At 40.4% G+C, this 22,359-nt stretch overlaps 1 protein-coding gene across 1 annotated transcript in view; it reads right to left on the reverse strand.

Moving 5' to 3' along the window:
- Positions 1-22,359, reverse strand: part of TRHDE (thyrotropin releasing hormone degrading enzyme) — a 1,005,415-nt gene that overhangs the window by 406,954 nt on the left and 576,102 nt on the right. The window contains exon 4 of the mRNA XM_040343984.1: positions 19,035-19,189. Within this exon, the coding sequence (XP_040199918.1) occupies positions 19,035-19,189 (155 nt within the window). The remainder of the gene's footprint in view (positions 1-19,034; positions 19,190-22,359) is intronic.

The raw sequence follows: 22,359 nt of genomic DNA on the forward strand, positions 1-22,359 counted from the left end.
GAAGGCTGGAAAGAGGAGGAAACGTTGATTCTCTGCCTTCCATTTCCTTCCACATAAAGGACATATTGTTTGGACTACCACAGTTTGGGTTCCTTTGTTTGTGTGCTGCTGCTTCATATTTTTGGGTTTGGCTCCTGAGGCTTGGAAGTTTATCCTTCACCATGTTGGAAATGCAAGTTTGCATATAGTTTGCTATCTATTCTAGTGCTGCCGTTCTGTTTATTTTTTGTGATGACATTTGCCTAAATAAAAGGCTTTTTGCTTTCATTTGAAAACATGTCTATTGTTTGTTATACTGTGGGGATTATTAGGCAGCAAACCTTTAATAAATAGACAATGGGTCATTTACAAAGGACACACTCCTTGGGGGGGGGGGGGACATTTGGTGTGCCAACATGGTTTAATATTCTCAAATGAAACACAAAAAAAAAATAAAAAATTAAAAAGAAAAAAACATGTTAAAAAAATAAAAATAAATGGTGACATAACTAGAAACAACAAAAAAAAAAAAAAGATGCACATTCCTTTACAAAAATGACTACTATAAATTATGGAGGACCACCAACCAAAACACACGTCTGGCATAGAAAACATTATTAAAGGATTACATCACAAGCAAGAAATGTGACATTTCAGTATGGGACAACTCTATTGAAATTGCATCAGCAAGAGAACGGGGTTATTCTAGCAAGAGAAGAATTAATAAAACGAGGCAAGAAAATGTGGTTTGGTGCGCCTTTTTAAGACATTGTTCTCTTGCTAGAATAAAAGGTTTCTAATGACGAATGTGCCATATCCCAAACAAACGCGAGTTTTACCTGAACGAGCGCTCCCGTCTCCTCATTTGGACTGAGCATGCGCGGGGTTTTTGTACGCTGCTTTTGTGTACAGACGACCGAACATGTCTGACGGACACGATTCCAGCAGACTGTTTTAAAGCAAGACCAGGAAACAGTTGTTCGTTGGAAAACGGTCTGGCCGACGAATGTTTGCTGGAATCCTGTCCGTTACTGCCTACACACGAACGAACATGTCCGCTGAAACTGGTCCGCGGACCAGTTTCAGCAGACATGTTTGGTCGTGAGTATGGGGCCTTAGACATACATTTCGTTCAGGAAGGAGGACAAGGTGGCAGCAGCATTGAAAAATTGAGTCAGAGGATTAAGGAGGATATCCTTGTGTTGTTTGAAGTATTCCCCACAAAGCCATCGGGGCCTGGCCATTTGTTGTTTGGTAAGGCTTCTATCACATTTTTGATCTCCATGACATGAAAGGGTAAATTGAGGTTTTCCAATTGGGCTTATTTTATCAGGCTATGGAACTGGATTGGAAGGGTCATCTTTCACATTATAAAGAGTACTATAATAAATTCTAAATGCGTCCGCAATATCTTGTGGCGTGGTTAGACACGTTTTTGTAGTTGGGTGTAATAAAAAGGAAATGTGGAATGTGGCTCTTCAATTGCAAAGACAGGAGTTTACCCGCTTTGTTGCCATATGCATAGAAGACTTTTTTTAAGCATTTTTGCTGTTTTTCTAATTTTTATAGCAGTGTTCCAAGTTTCAGCCTGAAGTAGCCCAGTTTGAATTACAATTTTGGATGAGGTTGGTGATTGTTTTGGGAATCCATAGTTTGCATGTCCATCAATAATTTGTCAGTGCTCTGCTCCCTTTCCACCTTCATTTTATCTCCAAGTTGAATAAAAAGACCCGGCATATATGCTTTATGTGCGACCCATGAAGTGGCCAGATCAGTTGATGGGACCGAGTTAAATGAAAAAAAATCTTTAAAGTGATAGCGGGGTCCTTCTGAGTAAAGTGATAATTGAAGATGAGTGTTCATCCTTCATATGAAGGCAGATTTAGGACTTGGGGTGTCCTCGATAGTTACAGAAGAGACCATGTAGTAGGTAGAATATCCAAAGCTGATATTTTCTGCAGGAGCCATTTATCTGCTAGGAAAATGTTGATGCAAGAGTAGACATTGTGGCACAACGAGGCAATGGGTTTACAGGGGCAAACGTACGTCACTTTCTCTTTTACCACAAAAAAAGTAATTTGCTTGCTTTAGAAACTGCAGCTTGGTATTACATGTTATTACCGATAAGATCTACAAGAACACACAGATCTTTTTGATCATTGGCTCCTCATGCGTGCTTCAGCCCAGGTGCAAAACTATGTTTGCCAAAATTAAACCTCATTTATAAAATATTTACCCAAACAGTGCATTTATGTCTGCCAGTAATTTGAAGACTACATGTAAGCACTTTATTGCATATTTTAAAGATTCTTGTATAAATAAGTAGGTATTTTCTATATCTTTGTTCATGTGTGTGTATACAGTAGATACATTTTAGAATTTGGGTTTACATTAATATGTATTTTTTTATCTACCTGTTTTATTTGTTCACCTGTTTGATGATAATACTCCTAATAACTGATTTTGTTATGTGAAAGAGGGAACACATAAAGCATATTAGCACATTATAGGGGCCTTTGGGTGCAGTGTAACACAGTTTTATAACAGTCTGTATATTTGCTATTTAGTCTCTTACATGGTTCTTTCATGCTTTTAAAAAATACTAATGCAGTTTTTTGGGAGATGGCAGGCATGCTTTAGGATGCACAAATTAAAATGCTTTTAAAAAATGCTAATGCAGTTTTATGGGAGATGACAGATCTACTTTAAGATGCCTAAATTAAAATGATTATGGATCCAAAAGAAAAAAACATGTATTGCTATACTTTGTCAATGCACATACTGTAACATCTTCACCGAGGAAAGTTGTCTGCACACAATACGCTGAGCTATGTTTTATTGCTCATTTAATGGAAAATAAACCCTGCTTATAAATTGGGGCTCCTTTTTTTCCTATAACTGTCTTACCTCTAAAGTGGTTTTCAGTGCACTATTCTGCATAGTTCTACAAAGCCCGAGACTAATATATGACTGCACTCTGTTCTAAAATAACTATACTACCTGACAGCTATGTTATTAGGTGAAACAGCAAATACTATTTAATAGAGCATCAATCTTTAAGATATATTTATCTGCACACAAATATATAAACTATCAAAAATGGATCACTGTTAAAAGTTTCCACTTTGCACTTGCCATCTACTATTAGGGCTATCTTTAAATGTTATTTTTATATATAAAATGTTATAATAACTTGCAGTGGTATTTTTAAAATTGTTCTGTGTACAGTAAATGATGGAAGCCATGCTGACTACACAGTGGGGTTCAATTCTTTTTAGGTCTTGAAGCTTATGTTTATAGTTGTCACCCACAAAGAAAAGAATACCTTTTGTCCCTCTAGCAACCTTCCATTGTAACACTGCCCACTGCAGTACAAGAATATACGTCCTCGGCTTTGTGCGGTGATATCTGAATGATGCCTGCAGCTACAGGCATCATTCAGATATCACCGTCTTCAGCCGGCGATTCTGTGCACAATAATTATGATGAAAGCGGCAGTTCCACCACTTGATCGATCTTATAGGCAGTGGGAGGGGACGTCCCCCCCTCCCGCCACCATCCGGTGCTTCTCCGGGCTCTCCCGTGCCATCGGGGGCCCGGAGAGCGAATCGGCCGGTGCTCGCTGCAGAACCATAGAGATGACTGGTGACCAGACGGTCACAGTCATATCTATGACCGTCGGAGGCCCAGGCATGATGTTATGACGTCACGCCCGGTACCTGGAAGTAAACAAAGCTGAAATCGCGGCTGTCGGTGTGAGATCGGTGAATGTTTTTTCACCAATTTCATGCTTGTAAGCCTGGAGGAGAGATGTGGGGTCTTTTTGACCCCACATCTCTCCATAAAGAGGACCTGTCACACTGATTCCTATTACAAGGGATGTTTACATTCCTTGTAATAGGAATAAAAGTGATCAAAATAAATAAATAAATAAAAGTGTAAAAATAAAAAAAATTAAGTAAAAAAAAAAAAAAAAATGTAAACGCCCCTATCCCCGGTAGCTCGCGCGCAGAAGCGAACACGCATGCAAGTCCTGCCCACATATGTAAACGCTGCTCAAACCCCGCATATGAGGTATCGTCACGTGCGTTAGAGCGTGTGCAACAATTCTAGCACTAGACCTCCTCTGTAACTTGAAAATAGTAACCTGTAAAAAAATTTAAAGTGTCACCTATGGAGATTTTGAAGTACCGAAGTTTGGCGCCATTCCATGAGTGTGCGCAATTTTAAAGCAAGACGTGTTAGGTATCTATTTACTCGGCGTAACATTATTTTTCACATTATACAAAAAAATTGGGCTAACTTTACTGTTTTGTTATTTTTTAAATTCATGAAACTGTTTTTTTTCCAAAAAAAGGTGTTTGAAAAATTATTGCGCAAATACCGTGCACGAAAAAAAGTTGCAATGACTGCCATTTTTTTCCCTAGGATGTCTGCTAAAAAAAAATATAATGTTTGGGGGTTCTGATTAATTTTCTAGCAAAAAAATTGTGATTTTTACATGAAGGAGAGAAGTGCCAAAATAGGCCCAGTGGTCAAGTGGTTAACTAGATACTGCTAAGTGAAATAAAGAAAGTGAACAAGACTTAACTATGTCATAAAACTACCTATACAAAGTTTGGAGAATTCTTGCATACTGTCAGAAGCAGAACATACTGTGTACTGTACTGTCCATCAATTATTGATAGAGGGTAGAGAGAAAATATAATGCAGTGACATAAATCTCCTCTTTGAGTTGTCGAGGGCGGGTTAATGTCAAGCTAATTTCAGCCAAAACAAAGTTTGACATGTACATGAAACTTGGCCGGCACACTCTGGTGTTGCAATAAATCATTTTTCAAGTCTGATGTATCTCAAACACAAACAGAGTAATTGGAAAAAAGTTAGAGAAGCATTGATTAAAGTCCACAGGGACTGGCACATGCTAATTCAATTTCATTCTCATATTAACATAGACAATTTATGTCCCTTTGGAGCTATTTGTCAGTATGATTATTAACATGAATTTCAATTTAGGTTCTTACTTTCTTGCTTGATTTCTAATAAGTAACTCTTTATTAATGTTATTAATGGCACACATTTTGTTAAAATAATAGGTTTCTTTTTTTAGAGTTTATTTAATGCTTTTATTTACTAGAACACAATTATTTTCACAATATTTTGCTTAAATTGTAACACATATAAACAGGAGGATGAGAATGTGATGAGGCCGATGTTAAGTATATATTTTTTTTTTATTTTTCCTTTTCTTGGAGTACATTACAGAACACACGATCTTAGTCTTAGATGCTGCTACCTTCAGGTGATTGGAAATTGGCAAACAAAAGCTGCAAGAACAGCCCCAGCATTAAACCCTCCCTACTCTCATAGCAAGCCACAGTTTAGTAACAAGCAATAAGAAGAGGATCAACATAATTTCCTCCAAGAAAAAGATTTTATAAGTTAAGTCAAAAATCCTATTTTTTTAATCAAACTTTAAAAGGACAGAGGATCTTTTTTTATGTTTATTGAAATTTTCACATTACATGAATAGAAGCAAGTACATAACTAATGCCCCGTACACATGATCGGACATTCCGACAGCTATGATTAAACACTAGTATAAGTGTGAAACTGGTCAGCTTCACCGGTCTGCTGTGCTGTGACTTGTAGTGCTGTTTTGGATTTTGGATTTTACAATAAAGGCAATCTTTATTCGGAGTGCGGCTGTCCAGAAGAATCCTTTTCTTTTCTTTTGCCCTAAACGTGCATTGCTTGTTCTGTGAGGAGTGATTACCTTGAATGACATCCACACCTGAGAGACTTTTTCTTCCCATAGCAAAAGTCTGATGTGGGCTTTTGAATGGAAATTCCGACTGTGCGTATGCTACAATGGACTTTTGCTGTTGGAATTTCCACCAACAAAAGATTGAGAGCTGATTCTCAAATTTTTAGGTGGAAAAAAATCAGAAAATGTGATCGTCTGTAGCAATTCCAATGTGAAAAATTCCGACGCAAGCTTGGAAACAATTTAAAACATGCTCAGAAGCATTGAACTTAATTTTCTAGGCTCTCCGTAGTGTTGTACGTCACTGCGTTGTTGACGGACGAAAGTTCAGAGAACTTTTGCGTGACCGTGTGTATGCAAGCCAATCCGATCGTGTGTACACAGTATTAGAGCTCAGTAGCTCTGATTCACAATCATTAACATAAAAGAGAAAAACTAAATTTGAACACTAAAATGGAAATGGGAGAGAGGAAAGGAAATGTGACAGGGGAAGTATATTTACCCGTAAACAATAACATGACATAATATTTCAAAGTCAATCAACACAATAGATATTAATACTTTCAAGAGTGGAAGCAACTTTGGTAGAAGTGGAAGCATCTGAGTGGTGATCTCAGGGAATGGCATGACAACAATGATAGCAAAGACAAATCAACCTATTTGGAATATAAGATCTTGAATTGTCAAAGAGCTTCAAGTGTGTGGCATTTTTAGGGTGGTAGAAAGATGGAGGGATCTGATAAGTTGGATATTTTAGGTTTACCTAAGGAGTATAAGAGGTCTTGTTTTAGATAACAGTCCATGAATTTAAATGGGTGCATAATATCCAGTAGCTCCTTTTGGAACGTGACCTCTATATATTAACGCAATGTTGCAAAGAAGCGTGAAGTAGAACAGAAGTTTTGTACAATGGTGCCCAGTCTCTTAAGGCTGAAGAGCGATAACATTGACCGTTCCACAGCTGGAAGGCTGGGTGGTGTTGGTTAATCCAATGGGACATGATCATTCTATGAGCAACTAGGAGAGTTATACGAGTCCATTGTGTAAGGTTGAGTGAGCCTGCTGATGATGATGTGGAAGGTAGTGGTTCACATCAAAATATACAAAAAATGAATTGTTAGGTAGCCGGATATTATTGATTTTGAAAATGTATGCTAGCACAGAGTTCCAATATCTAGTAATGTTTGGGCATTCCTAGAGGCGGTGGAGTAAAATAGGACATTGTAGTGAACATCAGGCGCATTGTGCTTGAGTAAAGTCGGTCTTATTGGTGCGGAATGGGTAATATGCCCTGTGGATAATTTTAAATTTTGTTTCACGCCACATCTCTGTGATCATGAGTTTGTGAATGTGCTGAAAAACCTATAAGATTCTTTCTGTGAAGTGTGTTGTCGTTGAAGGTGGAAGACCATATCTGTAATTTAGCAAGATGATATTTATCAGATTGGTGCATAATGAGGTATGAGTATAAACTGGAGATGGAGTAATCATCCCTCTGGAGCACTACATCAATGAATGATTGTTAAAGGGAAAAATAAAATATGTTCTATTTCTAAACTCCAAAACGAAAAAAAAAAGTCAGATGGGGCCCACACGGTCGGAATTTCCAATGAAAAAATTCCGTCTGACTTTTTTCATCGGAAATTCCGATCGTGTGTACAAGGCATAACAGTTGTCGAAAGGTGTCAGGTTTTCTACATTAAGGAGGCCAGCCACGTAGCTGCACAAGAAAATTTACACCAAACGAACAAGGTATATATCCTAAAGTGGTATTTATTTACAGTGAAACACCGCAAACCATAAACACAGAAAACACAGCAAACACAGCACACATATATACAGACCAAGCCAAGGACAAGGGTACAAGGAATGCAAGGTTGCACAGAAGGGGGGATCATGGTTGGGTACACAGCAGAGGGAGGCAGGAACAAGGCAGAGGGGTGCAGACTGGATCAGGCAGGAAGGCAGGGACCAAAATCGTGACATGCCGAGGAAAGGTAGGAGCAGCCATAATTAGCCCCCCCCCCCCCCCGGCAGCTGAACACTAATGTGACTGATTAGTTCAGCCTGCTGGTCCTGGGAGACACTTGCTGGTTGACACTGGAGCTGCAGCAAACCACCCATAACAGCATAGTGCCACCAGCAGGTGAATTCCATCCTAACAGTACCCCCCTTTAGGAGCGGCCTCTGAACGCTCCATAAGGCTTTACAACTGGCGTCTGCACGTCGACTGGACACACCGCTGACAATATCCAAAGGTTTGGCTTGGTAACCCGCTGGCACAATTTCCTGAGACATACAACATCTGATCCCTCAAAACAGTAGGCATCCCAACGTTGGGGTAGCATGGGTCATTCACAAACTTAGCCCTGGGGTCATGGGACAACACCGGAACTCTGACACCGAAATGTCTGATTACAAAGACGTAGCTTGGCTGGTTTCCAGGACTTTTTCAACACATCAATGTCCAACTAGGTTTCCCCCAGGCACTGATTACCCGACCCGGGTTCCCTAATGCACCTGGAGTTGTGGTAATCACATCCAGGTTGTGGCAGGGCAAAAATGGTACTCTGTCACTCCCCTGGGGCTCACCACTAACACAGCCGTGAAGGCAAATGTAGCTACCAGTTATACAGGGTATATCTGGACCACCAGGCTTAGGCGCAACATACTGCAAGAGGGACCCAACCGCGGTGACTGAAAACAAAATCTCAGGCCAGACAGGTAATCCATTTAGGCCATCTAACACTGGAACTTTATAAGCCTCAGACACATCAACAGGCGGGAGTTTAACCCAGTCAACAGAGTCCAGCTGAACAGCAAGTAGTGAGTTGGCATCGTCCAGCAGCCCAGGAATCAGCATAGTCTGACCGAGCAGCCGCCCAGGAATCAGCATAGTTTGTCTGTGCAGTGGCATGGGTATCACCTGTGGCAGGCTTGGCAACAGATGGCAGGTTACCCACAGCAGGCTTGGCAACAGACAGCAGCATGGAGAAGGCATGGACACCATCGGCAGCAGGCGGCAACATGGAGGACTGGATCGCATCAGCAGCAGTCATCTGCATGGAAGAGGACTGGATCGAATCAGCAGCAGTCATCTGCATGGAGGAGGACTGGATCGCATCAGCAGCAGTACATCAGAATGGGTAGCTGGCACCAATTCTGCAGACAGGGCAGCAAGCACTGGTGTGGCTGGGCACAAGATCAGCAGGCAACATGGATAGTGGCAGCGTTATACAAGCAGCATACACGTTTTGTTTCTTTTTCACATAGTTGTATTGTGCTGACCAGAGTGTACTGCTGATGGAAAGGTAGTAACAGTACTGGGGAGAATAGAGGGAAGAGTAGCAGAAGTACAGGAAGAGGTGTCTGAGACGTTGCTATGGGTAGCGGCACTGCAGGGGGAGCTTTCAATGTATTGCATACAGAGGAAGTTGTGTTACTGGTGGCAGAGTACTGATCTACAGAAGGTAAAGAACACTCATCTGTGGTTGTTACGGGTATCATAAAAAGAGATTCTTGATTTTTAGCAGCAAATCTGACCTTATGTGACTCATCTTGCACTGGGGATATGATATCTGACCAAGCTTGTAACAGAGGTTGAACTAAAGTCAGTTTATCTCTCCCTTGCTCACATTGCTCAATTAACTTTATGTGCACAGCAGCAATGCAATCCAACACCACCTGTTGGGAATAGGCTGAATACTGCTGAACAAAAGAACCTGCACAATGTTCCAGCAACCATTCCAAAAATCCAACCTGGTGCATAGTAAATGGGGGAGTGAAAACATCATGGTTCTGAGAGATAACCGGAAATAGTATCTCAGAACAGACCTAAACCAAAGGTTGTATTTTACCAAGGCATGTGCTGTCAGAATGCTCTCTAACAGCTCCTTCACCGTGAGATCCTGCCACATGATGCGACAATCCTTATCTACTTCTACTGCGAGCTGCACATGACAGATTACCTTTGATCTAAACATCCTGACAAGGCAAAGCAAGAAAGCTCAAAGCAACTGACTCTCAGTTCCCAAGTGCAGCAGACCTGGTCTTTGATGGGCGTCACAATTATGTCAGGTTTTCTACAGCAAGGAGACCAGACACATAGCTGCACAAGGCAACTGAGACAAAACAAACAACAAGGTATATATCCTAAAGTGGTAGTTATTTACAGAGAAACACAGCAAACTATGAATACAGAACACAGCACACAGTAAACATGAACAACCCCAAACATAACTAAAAACCCAGCTAACAAGAGCTGTTGAACATGAACAACTATATATATATATATATACATACATACGCACACACACATACACACAGACCAAGCTAGGAACAAGGGTACCAGGAATACAAGGTTGTACGGAAGGGGGTGGCTGGGTACAGAGCAGAGGGAGGCAGGGGCAAGGCAATGGGGTGTAGACTGGATCAGGCTGGGCATCAGGCAACATTAACATTAATAATCGTTTTGCACCCTTGACTAATAGAGACACATTTGAGGGTGATTTTTTAGGGAACCCTCCCCAATGGTGGGGCCCTTTGTCCCAAACTCCAACTGGAAACAGCAGGGGGAGGAAAGAAGAGAACAAGAGGAAAACGAGCAGGAAGAAGAACATCTAAAAAGGATAAAATCCCATTAGGTACTGGTATTTTCAATATCAGTGGGACTACCTTATCGGAAGATGAATAACGAGTTCATGATAAGGGTCTAAAATTCCCTCCTTTTAGGAATTTTAACAAATTTCAAGTTTATGTTAATATTTTCAAATTTGTGAGAACCTTAAATATTAAGAAATATTTTCTTTCCAAACCTGCAGAAAGGTCTTCCCTGATCCCAGTTAATATGCACTCTAGTCTTAGAAACAAAAGTGTGTTTAACCCCTCCAATATAGACAGCAAACATATTGATGTCTTTAAGAATATGGGGCCAGATTCACAGGAGAGATACGACGGAGTATCTCAGATACTCCGTCGTATCTCTCATCTCTATCTATGCGACTGATTCATAGAATCAGTTACGCATAGATAGCCCTTAGATCTGACAGGTGTAATTGTTTTACACTGTCGGATCTTAGGATGCAATACTGCGGCCGCCGCTGGGGGGAGTTCGCGTCGTAAACCAGCGTCCAGTATGCAAATTAGTAGTTACGGCGATCCACGACGGTTTTTCGCGTTCGCTACGTCGCTGCTAGTCTAGTTTCCCGTCGCAAAGTTAGTCGTCGTTTTAGGTGCCCTAACTTTACACAGCATACGTATGTGCTGTACAAAGTATGGCTGTCGTTCCCGCGTCGAAATGTAAAAAAATTTCCTTCTTGCGTAAGACGTCCGGGAATACGGAAGTACGCTACGCACGTCGCCGTTCGAAAAAATGACATCACTTCGCGCAAAGCACGGCGGGAAATTCAAAAGGGAGCATGCGCAGTAGGTCCGGCGCGGGAGAGGCCCCTTTGAATTACGCGGGCTTACGCCAGAGGCTGTCGGTGGAAGTTTTCTCGCAAGTGCTTTGTGAATCAGGCACTTGCGATGAAAACTTGCGGCGGTGTAACGTATCTACGATACGTTACGCCGCCGCGATTCTACGTGAATCTGGCCCATGGTCCTGAATGATTTGGACCATATGAAGGTGAGGAAAGTTAGAGACCCCATTTCTGTGAAAAAAGGTATCTCCTCTTGTAAAATAAGAAGGATTTGGTTATTCGTCCTTCAGATAAGGGGGGAGGGCTAGTTGTGATGAGTAAACTTTTTTACAAAGAATAAATGAGCCGCCTGTTGGGGGATACAAACACATATAAGCTATTAAAGAGTGATCCTATATTTGAATAAAAAGATGATCTCACTAAGTTGGTAAAAAGGGGGCAAAATGGAAAATTCGTACCAAAAAGGAAGCAGACTTTCTAGACCCTAGTGCGTGTAGAATGCCAATCATTTACTTTTTGCCCAAAGTACATAAAAATGCCACACAGCCACCTGGGCGGCCTAAAGTAAATGACATTGAGTCTGTATCATCTAGACTAGGTCAATATATTGATTTCTTTCTTAAACCTATTGGCCCGGATTCTGAAAGCCCGGTGTAACTTTGTGGGGGCGTAGCGTATCTCAGATACGCTACGCCGCCGTAACTTAGTGAGGCAGGTTCTGTATTCAGAAAGAACCTGCGCCCTAAGTTACGGCAGCGTAGCATATGTGGTCCGGCGTAAGCACGCATAATACAAATTATCCAGGCAGTGGGCGTGTTGTATGTTAATGAATGGTGACCCCACGTAAATGAAATTTTTTTAATTTCTGAATTTGCCCACAAGATGGCGATATTCATTACCTCTTAAGAGTAAGGTTTTTTATTAACATATGCAAATTTAGGAGACTTACGCCGCTCGTATCTAGGCAACATTGAGGCGTATCTGATTCTATGAATCAGGCGCCGAGATCCGACGGCCCGCATTCGGAGTTACGACGGCGTATCTGGAGATACGCCGACATAACTCCTTTCTGAATCCGGGCCTCTGTTTCTAGGACCAAATAATTTTTGAGAGATACAAAACAGTTTATTCAAATATTAGAAACCATTCCTTGCAGGCCCAATAGTTTGCTCATTACTGCCGACGTTAGCTCTCTATACACAATAATTAGTCATGCTGATGCAATTGCGGCAGTAAAATGGGCTTTGATTACAGCCAAACACAAAAAATTCCTTCTTCAATTTCTGGAATTTTGTCTGACCAAAAATTATTTTTGGTATAATCGAGATTTTTATTTGCAAGTAATGGGCGTCGCAATGGGGACATTTTCCCCCAGCGTCGCCAACTTATTTATGTCCTTATGGGAAGAAGAGAGCATATATGGTGACCCTCCACAGCAGTTAAAAATGATACAAATGCTATATCGATGATTTGCAATACGGTGGGTGTGGTCTATATGCTGGAGTGCGATTGTGGACTCCAGTATATAGGCCGCACCTCACGTCTTTAGGAGTCAGACTGGGTGAACACGTAAATAATATCAAGCAGGGTTTTCGTAACCACAGTGTCTCTAGACATTTCAGACAGTGTCACAATAAAGACCCGAAATGTCTGGAGTTCTGAGGTATAGAAAGAGTAGATTGACATTGGCGGGGGGGTAATTACATGAGACATATTAGCCAAAGAGAATCCTACTGGATCGTAGAGGCTAAAGTTCTTGCCCCTGAAGGACTGAATGTCAAGTTCGATCTTAATTGTTTTATTTCAGATAAATAGTTTTAGTAATTCTCAGGATTTCTCTAACAAATATATATTTTTTTTCTAATTGTATTTAATATACATATTAATATTATTGTACTTATTATATGTATTTATATTTTAATAGTTTTACAGGTTGTGATATTTAGTGTTATATGTTAAATATACAATTTTTTATAAAATATTGTTGTATTGTTTTTCCAGAGATGGCATCAAGTGAATCAGTAATTGTTTTGGGTGGTAATTTCTGAATTTGCCCACAAGATGGCGATATTCATTACCTCTCAAGAGTAAGTTTTTTTATTAACATATGCAAATTTTGGATTATTTAGTAGAAATACTGATGATCCCTATGTTTGTATTGATAATATTTATTGGTTTGTCTCGGGATTTAGAGAACCGTCGTTTGTGTCTAAATCACTTTTCGTGAACATTAAAGTTGTTTGCGTCGATCTCACCAAACATTTTTGTCGGCGTAATTACATAGTCTCTGTGAGTTCTCCTCAGACGACCACAGACTACACTAAGTCAGGCTAGTGATGTACAAGGCCCTGCCCCGCTGAGGAAGTTGCTACTATGTAACGCGTATGGGGGAAGGAGCCTGAAGTCGCTTGCTGCCATCACTGAGAAGCCACATGTTGTGTGTATTTCCTTTCTGCCGTTTTGCCTTTTGGGCTAATGTGAGTAGCCTGTTAATGCCTTTTTAATAAACCTAAGCCGTTTTTAAAGCAGAGAGCACTTAGATCTGTTTTTTCTCTTATCCTCGATCTCAATGCTGCCGAGCCTAAGAAGTTTGCTATCCACATATTGCACCAATCTGTCTATCGATTTCTGCTGGTATGACTGCCTGGTAAAACAGGGGTCCATACCTTAACGTGAGAGTAGCCATTCTTAACGGTGGAGGGATCACTTATTTAAAGTTAAAGTCACAGGTGAAGATTCCGAGTGGTTGTCACCCTATTCCTTTGGTATATTTCACTTTTTGGACTGTTTTTTTGCATTATTCATGCACCATTCATGATTAATTTGTTATTGGTATAACAACTGTGTTTTGCACTTCAGTTTAATTGTATTTATATTGTGCTGCACTATTTCTTATACATCAGGCAACAAGGCAGGGACAAAAATTGTGAGGCACCGGGGGAAGGGAGGAGCAGCCTTAAGTACCCCCCCCCCCCCGGCAGCTGAACACTAATGTGACCGATTAGTACAGCCTGCTGGCTCCTGGGAGACACCTGCTGGTGGACACTGGAACTTCAACAAACCGCCCAGAACAGCATAGTGCCATCAGCAGGTGAATTCCATCCTAACAACAGGTTACAGTGACCCTTGCAACTATTCAGTCATACAGAAGGGGGCTTCATGGTGAAAGGTTAGGTATCACAACTTAACAGGTAGGTCCTAAAAATAGGAGAGAAGTGGAATTGCAAGAGTGCTTGTTGAGTGAGAAGGTATTGGATGTGTACCATAGCATATCCCTGACAGTAAGCTGAAAGTGTCCAATAGAGGAGCTGGTCATGGGGTGTAGCAGTGTCAAGGAAAAGAGTAATGGCTAGTCAAAATATTCCTCTTAAGAGAAAGAAAACAGACACAGATGTTATGGACTCAAGTTGCATCAGAAGTCTCTCTGCAGTGGTGTTGGTGAGTCTTCTAATTGCCTGTCCAGGTATTGATGGAGTTTGTGTCAGGATCCTTGTGACAGCGGAGATGGTTGGGGATTAAAGACACAGTCTGTCATTGAGGCTGGTTCCATCTCCATAAATTGGAAAACTTCCAGGAGTTGGTGTAAGTGGAAAACTGAACAATTTTTATTGGTAATTAATGGATGGCCCCATTTATATATAGCTCTTGTGGCACAGATTATTTTCTAATAATTAATGCTCAGACTAAATGCATTGGTTTGTGGAGGGCCAAGGGTTCTATAGCCATTATATCTGGCTGGTGTGGATAGGTATTCAATATCTTGGTGACTCCACAACAAAGGTATCTGGCAGGTTCCGATTCCAGAAAAGTCAGAATGTAGTATGCAATATTCCTTTTAAGAGCTGTCTCCAAGGGTTCTAGCTTGGCAGCTAAGTTCTGTTTTGTTGGTCTGAATTGCAAGATTGCTCTGAAGCTCTCTTCCATCTCCTGTTCAATGTGACTGCCAAAGGGGTGTCTGAGGGTACCTGTGTGTTGTCAAAGTACCAGACACTCAAATATTTATCATAAGGGTAGTTGGCAGGAACTTCCATATTGGTTGTTGTTATCTGCAGGTCCCGCATGAGTGAATGGGCTGACAGTGTGATACCCTGACGGTACTATGTTAAAACAGGAGCGTGGCACCAACTGGGATCTGTGCTCACTAGTGATGAATTGAACGTCTAGGTTCAGATTAGGGACAGGTTCCCTGAGCAACTTTATTGAAGTCAATGAGAGTCAAAACTTTAATATCAATTTGAGCTATTTTCAAGGCTAATAGGCAAGGAATTGTCAAAAAAGGGGATATGGCTTACTAAGCCCTACTCTGGGGGGCATGTACCAATGGAAATAAAATATAAAAACACTATTCAGCGTGGAGCAACATTTATACAAATCCTAAATAGGAACAATAGAACTGTACAATTACTTTAAATAACATGTCTAGGGGGTGCTATAATCATGCCTGTACAGGGGCAGATTTTTATGGTGTGTAGAAGTTACTGAAGCAAAAATTACACTAATGCTGCATACAGACGATTGGACATTCTGACAACAAAACCGTGGACGGATGTTGGCTCAAACTTGTCTTGCATACACACGGTCGTACAAATGTTGTCGGAAATTCCGAATGCCAAGAACGTTTTCACGTACAACACGAACAACAGCGCTATTAAAGGGAAGTTCAATAGCAGTGGTGTTAGAAGTTTGGTGAGAGACAATTTGCGCTTTTCAGCCTCATGCTTTTTAGTCCATTACAGCGTGACGAATGTGCTATCTCCATTAGGAATGCTAATTTTACCAGACTGAGCGCTTCCGTCTCGTACTTGATTCAGAGCATGCCTGGAATTGTGTGCGTCAAAATTGTCCACACACAATCGGAATTTACGAGAACAGATTTTGTTGTTGGAAATTTTTTTTTTTTTTTTGTTATAAAGTGTATTTTGTGCGTGTACTCGAGAGAGGAGCCGGACTGCAGGAGTTGGGAGTAGGCAGGCCTCCCCCAGAGGCAATCTGCCATCTTTCTCCATGCCCCGGGTGGCAATGGCGGGTGTGTGAGGGGGTCCTCCCACACAGCCCACCCTACCTGCTCCGCTTTGAAGCCCAACGGGGCAGAGGGACTCCCTATAAGGGAGTGAGAGGATTAGCCCGCTCAACCAGCCCCATTAGTCCTTCGCCTCTCTTTTAGAGACCGCGTGGTCAAAGTGCGTGTGTTAACCCAATTTAGAGTGCGTGTGTAGGTGTGGTGGTTTTTGTGGGAGGGGGGTGGGCGTACTAAGCACAGGCTTACCTTGCATAGCACACCCACCGGGAGCCGGGCTGAGACCACCAAACTCAATTCACATGAAGCCGAGACCGGGATCCGAACCTCTAGCTGCAGAGGTGAATGGCTTGTCAGCACAGTGCCAATCGCGTTGAGCCACCGCAGCTCCCTTTTGTTGGAAAATTTGAGAACCAGCTCTCAAATTTTTGTTATCGGAAATTCCCACAGAAAATGTCCGATGGAGCCTACACACGGTTGGAATTTACGACAACAAGCTCCCATCGAACATTTGTTGTTGTGAATTCTGAGCGTGTGTACACGGCATTAAGAGAAAAAAAAAGTAATTTTACATCCTGCTGTCTTAGGTGTTTGGTATGCGTTTAGGGAAGTCCTCATGCAACTTTTTACAAAAAATAAATAAGGGATCACTAGGGAAAAGTCAATTACCACAAGTGAAATTACCTTTTTTTCTTTACGGGCTCATGCACACTGCAGCTCAAAAAAAAAAAAAAAAAAAAAAGCTGCTTTTACAGGCATTGAGCTTTTATTTCTCTACCTCTAATTAATGTCATTATTGCTATACAACTTTAAACAAAAAATTCCCCCAAAAAATGATGTCTCCCCCCCCCCCCCCCAAAAAATAATGCATATTCCTTTAGTTCTGCTATGGGCTTTAAGTGGACATATGTCCCAAAAATGCAAAACCAGATTCTTAATTCAAGCATGCAGCCTGGTAGGCCAGGAAATGGAAAGGTGACTGAATGATCTCCTTCCTGAACCATACCAGGCCACATCAGCATTGGGAGGGTACCTTGGCTGAACCTGTGGTCAAGCTCATCTTTAGTGCCGGCTAAAATAGGTAGAAATTGTGGCAAATGCCAAAAGGCTGTGTGAGTGCCAACCACTCCACTTTACAGACATGAGATAGCAGTTGGTGTCGGGAACTGGACCAGATCTAAAGAACAGTGCAGGCAGTGGTTTGTGAAAAGCCCCAGAAGAATACTCCCTTATTCCACCATTGCAAAGCCAAAATGCATAACCAGATTCTTAGTTCAAGCATGCAGCCTGGTAGGCCAGGAAAGGGAGAGGCAACTGAATGTTCACCTTCCTGAAAAATACAAGGCCACATGCCTTCAACATTGGGAGAGTACCTTATCTGGTCCTGTAGTCAAGCCCATCTCTAGTGCTGGCTAAAATAGGTACAAATTGGCAGATACCAAAAGGCTTTATGAGGGCCAACCATTCAACTCTACAGACATGAGATAGGAATTGGTTTCGGGAAATGTATTGGATCTAAAGCAAAGTGCAGGCAGTGGTTTGTGCAGAGCCCTAGAATAATACAGCCTTACTCCACCATTGCATCCATGCCCCAGACTTATATTCTTGATTCGTTATCACTAAAAGCAGTGAGTTTTTATGGACCTGCAAATGATATTCATTTATATTACATATCATACTGTAGCAAATAATTGACCTATTAGAGGAATTGTAGGTTTCAATAGGAAGCATGCAAAGATCATGTGATATAGGTAGATATTTATTTAGGTTAATTGTGGGTAGTAGCCTTGCTGCAAATTTAAATTACCTGTGTAAGAGGTTAACTAGTGGCAATACAGAGTGATTGGAAGTTGTTTAGGAACAGCATGCCCTGGACAAAGTCCTCTGGTTTTGAGATGCATGGGGAGGAAGGGTTTAAGCACGCATTAGCAGAGGATACCCATCACCTGTGAAGAAAACTGAAGGCAAATGCAGAGCCATTAAGAGCATAGGTGAGATGCCCAGCAGCGATATTATACCAGTGGCAAGAATCTCTCCTTTTCACATGCTGATTTCAGTAAGTGCTATGTATGGCACCATTGAATGTGAGTTAATTGGTGGTTAAAAAAAGGTTTTAAAACAATGCTTACACTATTGGGAGCTTTTTATTTGTTCACAAAGCCAGCGGGTGAACTGTAGAGACATGAGTACTGCAAGATATGGATAACAATTCAAGTGCCGTAGACCTTAATTTCTAATATGTCAATAACCTCTGGGGAGTTTTGTAGGCCTTGGTTGTAGCACAGAACTAAGTTTGGAGTGTTCTCTGCAATGCAGTGGTTTGATAATTTGAGTATACAGAAGACACATTGTTTGTTCACAGAGAAACTCTATTTGGAACTTTTTGTTACAATTTGCTTTTTGCACTATAGGGGTTTGAACATGTAGTTATATAGGAGACATGCAGTTTTACTAAGATACTTTATTTGGACTTTTTGTACACTTTTTTATGAATTATCATTAAATTGTGTAGAGCGGATAATTTGAGTAGTTTTTATCAAATGGGCATATTTGTATAGACCATAGATGTGCTTGATTTGGGTTTATAATTACTGCTATAGGTGCTTATGCACATATAAAAAGAAAACTGCATCTATTGCTTTTTTCTAAAAATCAATTATTTACAGATAGCACAAAATGTTCACTTTATATTATGTGTGTCGAGGAAGAGTAGATAGATTTAATTACCATTTTATGATCCATTAAAAATTATTTTGTAATAGTAATTTCACTAAATGTAATTGATTTTGTCTACAGAAAAATACTTTAAAGTCCAAATGTTTACTGTACATCATCATTTCACATTACCTACCTGATGGCAAATTTCATGCACAATGACCATGGTGACATCAAGTAAATAGGAAATTGAAGAGATACTTTGATCAAGCAGAATTCGTTGCTCCACAAATACGCTTAATCCCCAGTTTTCCATAGCAGCATAGGGATGTTTAGGCACAGCTAATAAATCTAGAACAAACAAAAATACAAATTTTAGGTTCCAGGGCTTTCTTTCATTCAAATACTGTACTTCTGCATAACTGCAAAAATGAAGAACTGCAACAAAAGTCAATCTAAAAAAAACTAGGGCACATAATAAATGTAATGCCATATAAATGTGTTAAAGAACTAGAATACAGTTGATTTAGCATATGGAACGTTTACATTCCCATGAATTGCACATAGAAAGAAACAAATATGATACATCCTAAATAATATAATAATGTAGTTATTGAAGCACTCTATTTTTTTTTTAAATATCTGCCAATACGATTTGAGGGTAGTGACTTACAAAAAACTATTTTCCACTGCAGATATGGTGGCTTTTAGACTATCAACCTTTATTACATTTTGACAAGGACAGTACAAACTGTAGCAGTAAAGGGCACAAATAGTACAAATTAACACACAAGTCATGAGCACTAACCAGAAACTGTTTTGTACCAAATATATATAATATAATTGGGAGGCCACAGTCATGAAAGATGTGTAAAGGCTGAGCCCTGAAACAAGAGTGAGGAAATGGAAAGACGAAGAAAGAAAGAGAAGGGAACAAGAGGGTATAACTAGGAATGAATAGTGGGAAAGAAGGTATCGGAAATGAAATAAGAATTAGAGGGGTAGGGAGGTCTCATAGTTAAACATCAAATCATACAATTATAAAAGCCATATAATGTAACTCAGAGCTAAGGCACTAAGGAATTGGGAGGACCAGTGTGTACATTATACAGTTGTGCTCAAAAGTTTACATATCCTGGCAGAATTTATGATTCGTTGGCCTTTTTCAGAGAATATGAATGATAACACAAAAACTTTTTTTTCACTCATGGTTAGTGTTTGACTGTAGCCATTTGATATTAATCAACTGTGTTTACTCTTTTTAAATCATAATCACAACAGAAACTACCCAAATGACCCTGATCAAAAGTTTACATAACCTGGTGATTTTGGTCTGATAACATACCTACAAATGACACAAAGGGGTTTGAATGGCTATTTAAAGGTTACCATCCTCACCTGTGATCTGTTTGATGTAATTAGTGTGTGTGTGTGTGTGTGTGTGTGTATAAAAGGTCAATGAGTTTCTGGACTCCTGACAGCCTTGCGTCTTTCATGCAGTGCTGCACTGACGTTTCTGGATTCTGAGTCATGTGGAAAACAAAATAATTGTCAAAGGGTCTGCGGGAAAAGGTAGTTGAATGGTATAAAACAGAAAAGGGATATAAAAAGATATCAAAGGAATTGAGAATGCCAATCAGCAGTGTTCAAACTCTAATCAAGAAGTGGAATATTAGGGGTTCTGTTGAAACCAAACCACTGTCAGCTAGACCAACTAAAATTTCAGCCACAACTGCCAGGAAAATTGTTTGGGATGCAAAGAAAAACCCACAAATAACTTCAGGTGAAATACAGGACTCTCTGAAAACACGGAGGTTTATCACTGACTTTTTGGGGATGTGTGAGCTACAAAAGCACAATAATTTGGTAAAAATTTATGGCAAGATGAATGCAGTATGTTATCAAAAAATATTGGAGAAACATTTGCATTCATCAGCCAGGAAGCTGTGCATGGGGTGTACTTGGACATTCCAACATGGCAATGATCCAAAACACAAGGCCAAGTCAACCTGTCATTGGCTACAGCAGAATAAAGTGAAGGTTCTGGAGTGGCCATCTCAGTCTCTTGAGCTCAATATCATTGAGCCACTCTGGGGAGTTCTCAAACGTGGAGTTCATGCAAGACAGCCCAAGAATTTACAGGAACTGGGGGCTTTTTGCCAGGAGGAGTGGACCGCTTTACCATCTACGATAAATAGCCTCATCCACAAATACCACAATAGACTTCAAGCTGTCATTGATATTAAAGAGGGCAATACATGGTATTAAGAACTGGAGTATGTAAACTTTTGATCTGGCTCATTTGACTAGTTTCTGTTATGATTTAAAAACAATACACACAGTTGATTGATAATCAGCCAAACACTAATCATGAGTGAAAGAAAAGTTTGTGTCTTAAGATTCATATTCTCAAAAAATGGCCAAGAAATCATAAATTCTGTGAGCAAAACTGTATATGTTATGTAAAATATTCAATGTAAAAATACAAGAGTGTTACAATTATCAGTATGTTAACAAGCCAAGTCTTTTTTTTTAATTTGTGTTCTGTGTATCTGAGCAAATATTTTTTTTAACCACTTCAATACAGGGCACTTTCACCCCCTTCCTTCCCAAGCCATTTTTCAGCTTTCAGCGTTGTAACACTTTGAATGGCAATTGCACGGCCAACACTGTACCCAAATGAAATGTTTATAATTTTTTCCCCACAAATAGAGCTTTCTTTTGGTGGTATTTGAATGTAACCAATGTCACCTCTGCATTTTTTTTCTCACCACAATTTCTCCAGCACATAGGGTATTAATAAACAGAAAAACAGTAGGAACGTATTTGGGGTGTAGAGTATTATATACTCGTTTTTGAATTGTTTCCCAGTGATTCAGGTATTGAGAAACTCTCTTGAGCCACCAAAGGGCATAGTCACAGGTAGAAAAATAGATTCCCATTTCATGTTCCCATTTAGGCATCACAGAAAGCTTCCCAGGTAATGTCTGTCTGAAGAAGAAAGTGTAAAAAAATGAAATGCCTCTCTCGCCTCAGCAAATGTATAGACAGAGTAAAGAGAGTGTTACAATTAAAACGGAAAATTTAATACTTACCTTTCCATAATTTTCCTTTCCTGGTGCCTACCCATGACAGCAAACCAATGGTACTGGCTCCGCCCCCGACTGACCCACAGGACCACTTAACTCTCTAATAAAAAGGAGTTTCTCCCCCATTCAGGCATTCTTTGTAACTAGACTACAGACCCTATGGAATGATTCAAGAAAGGGAGGGTGTATGCTGCCATGAGTAGGCACCAGGAAAGGAAAATTACGGAAAGGTAAGTATTCAATTTTCCGTTTTCCTGGTGCCTCCTTGGCAGCATACCGATGGTCAAATAACTCGCTTACAGGGAGGGTACTGCATAATAATTATTTTTAATGAGTACAGAGCGGAAAACTCTAGCGTCCTCCTCCCAAAATATTGGGAGGTAAGTGCTGCCGGATCTAGGCTACAGTGTGACATGAAGGTGTTGAAGGATG

Source organism: Rana temporaria, chromosome 3 (genome assembly GCF_905171775.1).
Source record: "Rana temporaria chromosome 3, aRanTem1.1, whole genome shotgun sequence".
NCBI classification, from domain to species: Eukaryota; Metazoa; Chordata; class Amphibia; order Anura; family Ranidae; genus Rana; species Rana temporaria.